The sequence below is a fragment of the Triticum urartu genome, chromosome 4A, assembly GCF_056163025.1.
Source record: "Triticum urartu cultivar PI428250 chromosome 4A, HENAU_Tu73, whole genome shotgun sequence".
NCBI classification, from domain to species: domain Eukaryota; kingdom Viridiplantae; phylum Streptophyta; class Magnoliopsida; order Poales; family Poaceae; genus Triticum; species Triticum urartu.
In genome coordinates this window covers 613140445-613151017 of record NC_141876.1, presented here as the reverse complement: position 1 = coordinate 613151017, position 10573 = coordinate 613140445, and the positions used below count along the sequence as shown (strand labels likewise).

General features: G+C 45.6%; 1 protein-coding gene across 1 annotated transcript; it reads left to right on the top strand.

Annotated features, from left to right (window-relative positions):
• The first annotated feature begins 7036 nt into the window (after nt 1–7036).
• LOC147977352 (uncharacterized) lies at nt 7037–9934 on the top strand. The gene is made up of 3 exons (XM_087521136.1): nt 7037–7177; nt 8644–9797; nt 9910–9934. The coding sequence occupies exons 1-3, from the start codon at nt 7037–7039 to the stop codon at nt 9932–9934; spliced, it is 1320 nt and encodes a 439-aa protein (XP_087377262.1).
• Nucleotides 9935–10573: the final 639 nt, after the last annotated feature.

The window sequence follows — 10573 nt, the reverse complement described above, 5'->3', positions numbered from 1 at the left end:
AGTAGCGTTTTTTGTATAGCGAAACATAGGGCACCATGCTTGCGCATACCAATTTCATTGATTTTTGGTACACATGAATCTTCTTTCCCGTTGCAATGCATGACATATGTGATAGTAAACACTAAAGTCATCTAGAGCATTGCTAGCCCTTCCCGTAAAATTATTCTAAAAAACTTATTTTCTTCATTAACACTATCTATCCTGACTGACCTCATCCTCACCATGAGGCAGCTCGCCCGCACCTCCTTCGATAGCTACAGCATGTGACCTGCCCCGCACCGAGATCCATCCATAGATCATCCACCTTGTGGCCGTCTCCACCTAGTCATGCCAGAGAGAAGGAGGTCAACAAAGGACCAGAACTATAGTAAGAAGGCTCAAACAGCAGCAAGAAGTATATATAGCCAAAAAATTCGAATGCGAGAGAGGGAAGTATTGTGTGCGAGAGAGCAACCATCCTCATGACTGTTTTTTGGCCTAGTCATCCTCACAACTAAGTCTCACTGATCAATTTTGTTGTTAGATGCAAGTGATATTCAAATCAGTATGATTTGTTACTCACCGGCATCTAGTCGTCTCACGGTTGGTTCCAAACCATGAAGGTTGCAAGTAGGCAATTGGTGTGTTGAATTATGCCCCACCTATTAAAAGTGACTAGGCAGAACCAGAGAAGGGGGGGAGGGACTCTGCATAACCTAATCGAACAAGAAGGGGAACAACGACGATGATGAGCTTGTAGTTTGCGAGGGGCCAATGACCGAGAGGTTGCTGCAGGAAGGGTATCAAGGTTGTGTGGCGGGGGTCGGGCAACGATGACCAATGGGTGGGGGCACGCATGGTAGTGAGGTCACGCAAGCATCGCCGTTGTTAGGTGGCTTTCCTTTTCCACAAATGATTTTTGGAAAGTTTTAAAAAAATATTATTGCAAAAAATAAGTTCATGAACTCTAATAAATGTTTAGAAAGTTTTTGAAGTTCAGGAAAAAGCATCCCGTGTTTTATAAAATATACAAAAAAATAAAAATACACATGTGAAAATTCCATGATTTTTGAAATATTTCATGATTTTTTAAACATCATGAATTTTTAAATATTCAAATGAATATGAATATATTCATGCTTTAAAAGTTATACGTGTGTTAGAAATGAGCCAAAAAAGGACGAGTAGAGAAAAGGAATCCAGCGCAACCAGTAGAGAAATAACCAAAAGGCTGAAATAAAAACTGGTGGACGCAACAACCAGCCACGCTACTTGGCCTGGCCCATCACGCGCAATAATAGGAAATTGCTAAAATTTTGAATAGGAATATTCGAGAGCAAAAAGTTACTTTGGAGGACGGGTGCATTGGAGCCATATATTTGAAATAGTTCCCAAATGCTTTTTTAAGGTTTCATAAAATTTTGAAAACAAATCAACATGTTTATATGGATGTGTATTACACATATGCAAATCTTGATGCTGAAATAAGTAACCATGTGAGTTATACAAAAAAGACAAAATCATGATTTTCGAAAGATGAACAGTGCATGCATTATTCACTATTTGGAAATCCCCATTTTGTCATTTTTGTATAGCTTACATGTTTACTTATTTCATCACCAAACTTTACACATGTGTAATATACATCCATATGATCACGTAGAATTATTTTCGGAATTTTTTGAAACTTTAAATGTGATTTGTAAAGTATTTAAAATAAGGTCCTCCAATGCACCCGGGATCCAAAAATCCACTCTCTTTGCGAGAGCAACTAGTTGATGAGTGCTCCTTCGGAAGCCTCCCAACGATCGCTTGTGAAGCGCGCTCTCAGCCACCGTTACGTATCGCATTTTGGACGCTTCCTCCGAAATTTCTATTTATCTTTTCGCACGGGTATTCGGCTTTTATCTGGTTTTTTCAGCTTTCCGGTTTCCACCGGTTTTCCTAAGCTTTTCGACAAAAAAAAATCCAGGAAAAAATTGGTGAATAAACGTGTTTTATTTACGTGCCCTCAATGTGGAACAAAGTTTAAAAATAAGGGCAACATCAACAACGTATATGCACTGCAGGTTGTGGTTCCAAATAATGATGTTGAAAGGGTTGGGTTTTTTCTTCACTTGATCTGTGTATTTTGTTTGGCCATGAACTGAACATGTCTACAACATCTTGCAGGGAAAAGGCCGAGTCCCTTGAGGAAGCTGTAAGTAATTCTTTATGCCATCTGCGAGCTTCTAGTGGAGTAAAAACAAGATTCTTTTCTCGTGCTTGCTTGTATTGTTAGCTTCCTGCTAAAATCTCTACTACTTAAAAAGAATGCAAGGTTCCCATTTCACCTCTCTTTCGTCCTACCTTACTTATATACCACCAACTCTGTCCTTCTCTTCTTTGATTTTTTCCTCCCATCCCTAATTTTTCTCCCATCCATTCTCCCTAGAATAAAATCAATTGTCTCATATTTTATTAACTTGCTAAAATAAAAACATATTTTGTTTGGTAAGTCATTAAATTCTTACCGAATAAGTGCCTAACAATAAAATGACAGGTAAATCATGATGATTGCATACAAAATGCTGAAATCTGAGATGGGCTCTAGGCCCATATTGCAATTTCTGAAAAATCTCTAAGGGCCCATGTGGGTTATATGGCACTAGGTGTGGTGGGAAGTTTAGTCCCACCCCGGAAGTGGAAGGAGAGTTGGAGTGGTTTATAAGGGTTTCTCTTCTACATGCTATTGGAGCTTGAGAAGAGAAGAGGCCCTCGCGCACTCCTCCTCCGCCGCCTCGCCACGACGCGCCGCGGGTTGCGGGATTGAGCCGAGCCGAGCTCACACCTACGCGCTTATGTTTGCCAGTCACTAACGGAGAGTTTTCTGACAGCTATAAGTATGCGGTGTCTCCTAACCCTAGCCGCAATGAACAGATCACATCTGCTCACGCGCACGCCCACCGTCGTTCCTTTGCTGCTGCTGCCGCCGGTGACTCCATCCCGTCCGCCGCGTACACGGTCGACAGGAGAGCAGGTCTCCGAAACCACGCCCTTCTGGTTCCTGTACGGGGTGAGGGGCGAATAGGTCTCTGAAACCTATGCGGGATTACGCGACTGCTCGCTTCCGATCGTCTACTTCCTCTACGTCCGTGTCGCCTTCATCATCACCATGTCCACCGCCGCCGACCGTGCCGCCGCCGAGAAAGCTGAAGCCGACAAGAAGGCCGCCGAGGACGCCGCTGCTGCCACCAAAGCCGCGGCCTCTGCGTGGCCTACTGGAGGGTATAACTCGTTTATCCCGCTCCTGATTATTTTCATATTAGCAGTACTAGCAGTATGTGTAGATTTGTCTACTGTTTGCTTAGTACGTGCATGTTTAGATCAGAGTCAGTACGTCATCAACTTAGTCAATGCCATGCTAGTGATTTACTCATGGATTAATTTAATCGAGAAATTGCCTATTTACTCAACAATCCAAAAACCTATTATGTGTAGGAATTTCTCGGCAAGTGGCTTTGCCGCTGCACTGAAACCGGATAAGTTTACCGGTACATACTTCAAGCGTTGGCAGACTAAGACCACGTTATGGCTCACGGCTATGAACGTGTTCTGGGTCACCGGTGTCTCCACGGGAACGATTGCTCCTGAACAGGAGAAGGCGTTCAAGGAGGCTACCGTTGTGTTTCTCGGAGCAGTTCTTAGCGTGATCGGAGATAAACTGGTCGATGCATATTTACATGTGCATGTCGCCAAGGACTTGTGGGAGGCGCTCGAATCTAAATTCGGGGCCGCCGATGCAGGGAGCGAGATGTATATTATAGAGCAGTTCCACGATTACAAGATGGTTGAAAACCGTCCTGTATTGGAGCAGGCTCATGAGATAATATGCATTGTTAAGGAACTTGAGCTTCTCAAGTGCGAGTTACCGGGCAAGTTTGTCGCGGGCTGCATAATCGCTAAGCTCCCTAATTCCTGGAGGAACTTTGCCACCACTATGAAACATCAGAGGCGTGAATTCTCTGTGGAGGATGTCATTGGCCATCTGAGTGTTGATCAGAATTCGAGGGCAAAAGACTCGCACGGAAAAGGGGCCGAAGGGACTTCTGTTGCCAACATGGTGAACCAGAAGAACTTCAACTCCCACAAGCCCAAGGGAAAGAACGGTGTCCAACACAATACCGACTTTAAGAAGAAGGGTAAGAAGACCTTCAAGAAGAACAAGAAGGACGAGGGCTGCTTTACTTGTGGTTCGGTTGAACATTGGGCCAACAAGTGCCCAAACAAGTACAAGAAGTCAGGAGAGGACTCCAAGTCTGTCAACATGATTGTGGGAAACAATGAGAATGGTGCATCTGGGTACGGTAATTTATTTACTGTTTTTTCAGTGTTTCAACCCAACGATTGGTGGGTGGACACAGGTGCAGGTGTTCATGTGTGTGCTGACATTTCATTGTTCACTTCTTACCAGGTCACAGGTCACGGGTCCGTATTGATGGGGAATGGCGCGAGTGCTTCTGTTCATGGTGTTGGCACGGTCGATCTGAAGTTTACTTCGGGAAGGATCGTGCAGCTGAAGAACGTGCAGCATGTCCCCGCCATCAAGAAGAACCTCGTTAGTGGCTCCCTTCTATGTAGAGAAGGGTTTAAGTTGGTTTTCGAGTCTAATAAATTAGTTGTTACAAAATATGGACTCTTTGTTGGAAAAGGTTATGAGAGCGGAGGGATGTTCCGCCTTTCCCTCGCAGATTTTTGTAATAAAGTCGTGAACCATATTCATTCGAATGTTAATCAATCTGAAGTTTGGCATTCACGTCTTTGTCACATTAGTTTTGGTGTTATGACGCGGCTAGCCAAGTTGGATTTAATCCCGAGTTTCACTTTAGCCAAAGGTTCTAAGTGCCTTTCATGTGTGCAAGCTAAGCAACCTCGCAAGCCTCATAAGGCCGCGGAGGAGAGACACCTGGCACCATTAGAACTCATACATTCTGATCTCTGCGAGATGAATGGTGTGTTGACTAAAGGTGGAAAGAGATACTTCATGACATTGATAGATGATTCCACTAGATATTGCTATGTGTATCTGTTAAATACTAAAGATGAGGCTCTACACTACTTTAAAATCTATAAGGCAGAAGTTGAAAATCAACTTGAAAAGAAAATTAAACGAGTCCGGTCAGATCGTGGTGGAGAGTACTTCTCGAGTGAGTTTGATTCCTTCTGTGCGGAACACGGCATTATTCATGAGAGGACGCCTCCCTATTCACCCCAGTCAAATGGGGTTGCCGAGCGGAAAAACCGTACTCTAACTGATTTGGTTAACGCCATGTTAGATACATCGGGTTTATCCAAGGCATGGTGGGGGGAGGCTATATTGACGGCATGTCATGTCCTGAATAAAGTTCCGACAAAGGATAGTGAGATCACTCCCTATGAGAAATGGGCAAAGAGAAGGACGACACTCCCGTACCTGCGCACTTGGGGCTGTTTGGCGAAAGTCAACGTGCCGATCCCCAAAAAGCGTAAGCTTGGACATAAGACCGTGGACTGCATTAATTTGGGCTACGCTAAGAACAGCGTTGGCTATAGATTTCTAGTAGTGAAATCTGAGGTACCTGACCAGAAGATCCGTACAATTATGGAGTCTAAGGATGCTACATTCTTTGAGGATATTTTTCCTATGAGAGATATGCAAAGCACTTCTAGACAAGAATCTGAGGAGACTCCTGAACCTGCCATCCCTATGGAATATTATGAACAAACACATGATGAAAATCCTGAGGAGGATGACGAGGAAACCCTTGGTAGGGGCAAGAGACAAAGGACTGCAAAGACCTTTGGTGATGATTTCTTCGTGTACCTCGTGGATGATACTCCCACTTCTATTTCAGAAGCGTATGCCTCTCCAGAAGCTGACTACTGGAAGGATGCGGTCCGTAGCGAGATGGATTCCATCATGGCTAACGGGACATGGGAGATCACTGACCGTCCCTATGGTTGCAAACCACTGGGATGTAAGTGGGTGTTCAAAAAGAAGCTTAGGCCCGATGGTACGATTGAAAAGTACAAGGCTCGGCTTGTGGCCAAGGGCTATGACCAGCAAGAAGAGGAAGATTTCTTTGATACTTATTCACCTGTGGCTAGACTGACCACCATTCGAGTATTACTCTCGTTGGCGGCCTCACATGGTCTTCTCGTCCATCAGATGGATGTTAAGACGGCTTTTCTAAATGGAGAGCTAAAGGAGGAAATCTACATGCAACAGCCTGATGGCTTTGTGATAGATGGTCAGGAAAGAAAGGTGTGTAGGTTGATAAAATCTTTATATGGCCTAAAACAAGCACCTAAGCAATGGCATGATAAGTTTAATACAACTCTGACATCTGTTGGTTTCGTTGTTAATGAGGCTGACAAATGTGTATACTATCGCCATGGTGGGGGCGAAGGAGTTATACTGTGCTTGTATGTTGATGACATACTGATATTCGGAACAAACCTCAAAGTCATTGAGGAGGTCAAATCGTTTCTATCTCAGAACTTTGAGATGAAAGACCTTGGTGTGGCTGATGTTATCTTGAACATCAAGCTACTGAGAGATAATGAGGGTGGGATCACACTTCTGCAATCCCATTACGTTGAGAAGGTGTTGAGTCGTTTTGGATATTCGGACTGCACACCATCTCAAACACCATATGATCCTAGCGTATTGATTCGAATGTCCAAAGGCATGGCTAAAGATCAATTGAGATACTCTCAAATCATTGGTTCATTGATGTACCTAGCGAGCGCAACGAGGCCTGACATCGCGTTTGCTGTGAGCAAACTGAGCCGGTTTGTTTCCAAACCGGGTGATGTACATTGGCATGCTGTTGAGAGAGTTATGCGCTATCTGAAAGGTACAATGAACTATGGACTTCACTATACCGGATACCCGTCGGTACTTGAAGGGTATAGTGATGCGAATTAGATCTCTGATGCTGATGAGATGAAGGCCACAACTGGGTATATGTTTACTCTTGGAGGTGGCGCTGTTTCCTGGAAGTCTTGCAAGAAAACGATCTTAACGAGATCGACAATGGAAGCAGAATTAACGGCATTAGACACATCTGGTGTTGAAGCGAGATGGCTTCGAGATCTTTTGATGGACTTGCCATTGGTTGATAAACTGGTTCCGGCTATCCTTATGAACTGTGATAATCAGACTGTCATCACCAAGGTGAAGAGTTCGAAGGACGACATGAAGTCCACCAAACACATAAGAATGAGATTAAAAGCTGTTAGAAAATTAAGAAACTCCGGAGTGATAGCGTTGGACTATGTCCATACTGCTAAGAATCTGGCAGATCCCTTTACAAAAGGGCTATCACGTGTTGTGATAGATAATGCATCGAGGGAGATGGGTATGAGACCCACATGAGTTGCCATGGTGGTAACCCAACCTATGTGATCGGAGATCCCGTGAACTAGGACCTGGGAAAACAAGCCAGTGGTGAACTGAGGAGAGTAACTATACTAACCCACTCCGTTGGAGATGCAATACTCTCGATACTGTATGGTAGGATGACTACGGTCTCAATGTGTTCCAAAGCTTATAAAAGCAAGATGCTATCCTACAGAGCGATCTTTGGAGGAACACACCTATATGAGCCCGACTGCTGGTCACAGTCTATGAGATTGGGGTGATCTCTAGTAAGCTCATGAATAGGCCAGGAGTGTGACTTATATGCTCCACCCGAGGGGTCAGCCTTCGGCAGCCTAGTACTAGTAAGACATGTAGTGAAACTTCTTTACGCCAAACTGACAATTCAAGGCATAGTCCATTGTTCAGTTGTGAAGGAGTGTAGCCACTTGTTTTAGGTGAAGTTCAACCTTAACAGGTCTTTACTGAAACACTGGTATATCGAAACAGCAATTGGAACAGAGGACACAATGGGCCCTCGAGATCTGGTGGGGGATTGCTGAAATCTGAGATGGGCTCTAGGCCCATATTGCAATTTCTGAAAAATCTCTAAGGGCCCATGTGGGCTATATGGCACTAGGTGTGGTGGGAAGTTTAGTCCCACCCCGGAAGTGGAAGGAGAGTTGGAGTGGTTTATAAGGGTTTCTCTTCTACATGCTATTGGAGCTTGAGAAGAGAAGAGGCCCTCGCGCACTCCTCCTCCGCCGCCCGCCTCGCCACGCCACGCCACGCCTCGTCACGACGCGCCGCGCCGCGGGTTGCGGGATTGAGCCGAGCCGAGCTCACACCTACGCGCTTATTTTTGCCAGTCACTAACGGAGAGTTTTCTGACAGCTGGGCCACGATCTGAGACGTCGGATCGTGGGCTGTCACGGACTCGGACGTGGGTCGAGCCCACGTCTCTCCACGCGGCTGCGCCTATAAGTATGCGGTGTCTCCTAACCCTAGCCGCAATGAACAGATCACATCTGGTCACGCGCACGCCCACCGTCGTTCCTTTGCTGCTGCTGCCGCCGGTGACTCCATCCCGTCCGCCGCGTACACGGTCGACAGGAGAGCAGGTCTCCGAAACTACGCCCTTCTGGTTCCTGTACGGGGTGAGGGGCGAATAGGTTTCTGGGCAGCGATTACGCGACTGCTCGCTTCCGATCGTCTACTTCCTCTACGTCCGTGTCGCCTTCATCATCACCATGTCCACCGCCGCCGACCGTGCCGCCGCCGAGAAAGCTGAAGCCGACAAGAAGGCCGCCGAGGACGCCGCTGCTGCCACCAAAGCCGCGGCCTCTGCGTGGCCCACTGGAGGGTATAACTCGTTTATCCCGCTCCTGATTATTTTCATATTAGCAGTACTAGCAGTATGTGTAGATTTGTCTACTGTTTGCTTAGTACGTGCATGTTTAGATCAGAGTCAGTACGTCATCAACTTAGTCAATGCCATGCTAGTGATTTACTCATGGATTAATTTAATCGAGAAATTGCCTATTTACTCAACAATCCAAAAACCTATTATGTGTAGGAATTTCTCGGCAAGTGGCTTTGCCGCTGCACTGAAACCGGATAAGTTTACCGGTACATACTTCAAGCGTTGGCAGACTAAGACCACGTTATGGCTCACGGCTATGAACGTGTTCTGGGTCACCGGTGTCTCCACGGGAACGATTGCTCCTGAACAGGAGAAGGCGTTCAAGGAGGCTACCGTTGTGTTTCTCGGAGCAGTTCTTAGCGTGATCGGAGATAAACTGGTCGATGCATATTTACATGTGCATGTCGCCAAGGACTTGTGGGAGGCGCTCGAATCTAAATTCGGGGCCGCCGATGCAGGGAGCGAGATGTATATTATAGAGCAGTTCCACGATTACAAGATGGTTGAAAACCGTCCTGTATTGGAGCAGGCTCATGAGATAATATGCATTGTTAAGGAACTTGAGCTTCTCAAGTGCGAGTTACCGGGCAAGTTTGTCGCGGGCTGCATAATCGCTAAGCTCCCTAATTCCTGGAGGAACTTTGCCACCACTCTGAAACATCAGAGGCGTGAATTCTCTGTGGAGGATGTCATTGGCCATCTGAGTGTTGATCAGAATTCGAGGGCAAAAGACTCGCACGGAAAAGGGGCCGAAGGGACTTCTGTTGCCAACATGGTGAACCAGAAGAACTTCAACTCCCACAAGCCCAAGGGAAAGAACGGTGTCCAACACAATACCGACTTTAAGAAGAAGGGTAAGAAGACCTTCAAGAAGAACAAGAAGGACGAGGGCTGCTTTACTTGTGGTTCGGTTGAACATTGGGCCAACAAGTGCCCAAACAAGTACAAGAAGTCAGGAGAGGACTCCAAGTCTGTCAACATGATTGTGGGCAACAATGAGAATGGTGCATCTGGGTACGGTAATTTATTTACTGTTTTTTCAGTGTTTCAACCCAACGATTGGTGGGTGGACACAGGTGCAGGTGTTCATGTGTGTGCTGACATTTCATTGTTCACTTCTTACCAGGTCACAGGTCACGGGTCCGTATTGATGGGGAATGGCGCGAGTGCTTCTGTTCATGGTGTTGGCACGGTCGATCTGAAGTTTACTTCGGGAAGGATCGTGCAGCTGAAGAACGTGCAGCATGTCCCCGCCATCAAGAAGAACCTCGTTAGTGGCTCCCTTCTATGTAGAGAAGGGTTTAAGTTGGTTTTCGAGTCTAATAAATTAGTTGTTACAAAATATGGACTCTTTGTTGGAAAAGGTTATGAGAGCGGAGGGATGTTCCGCCTTTCCCTTGCAGATTTTTGTAATAAAGTCGTGAACCATATTCATTCGAATGTTAATGAATCTGAAGTTTGGCATTCACGTCTTTGTCACATTAGTTTTGGTGTTATGACGCGGCTAGCCAAGTTGGATTTAATCCCGAGTTTCACTTTAGCCAAAGGTTCTAAGTGCCTTTCATGTGTGCAAGCTAAGCAACCTCGCAAGCCTCATAAGGCCGCGGAGGAGAGACACCTGGCACCATTAGAACTCATACATTCTGATCTCTGCGAGATGAATGGTGTGTTGACTAAAGGTGGAAAGAGATACTTCATGACATTGATAGATGATTCCACTAGATATTGCTATGTGTATCTGTTAAATACTAAAGATGAGGCTCTACACTACTTTAAAATCTATAAGGCAG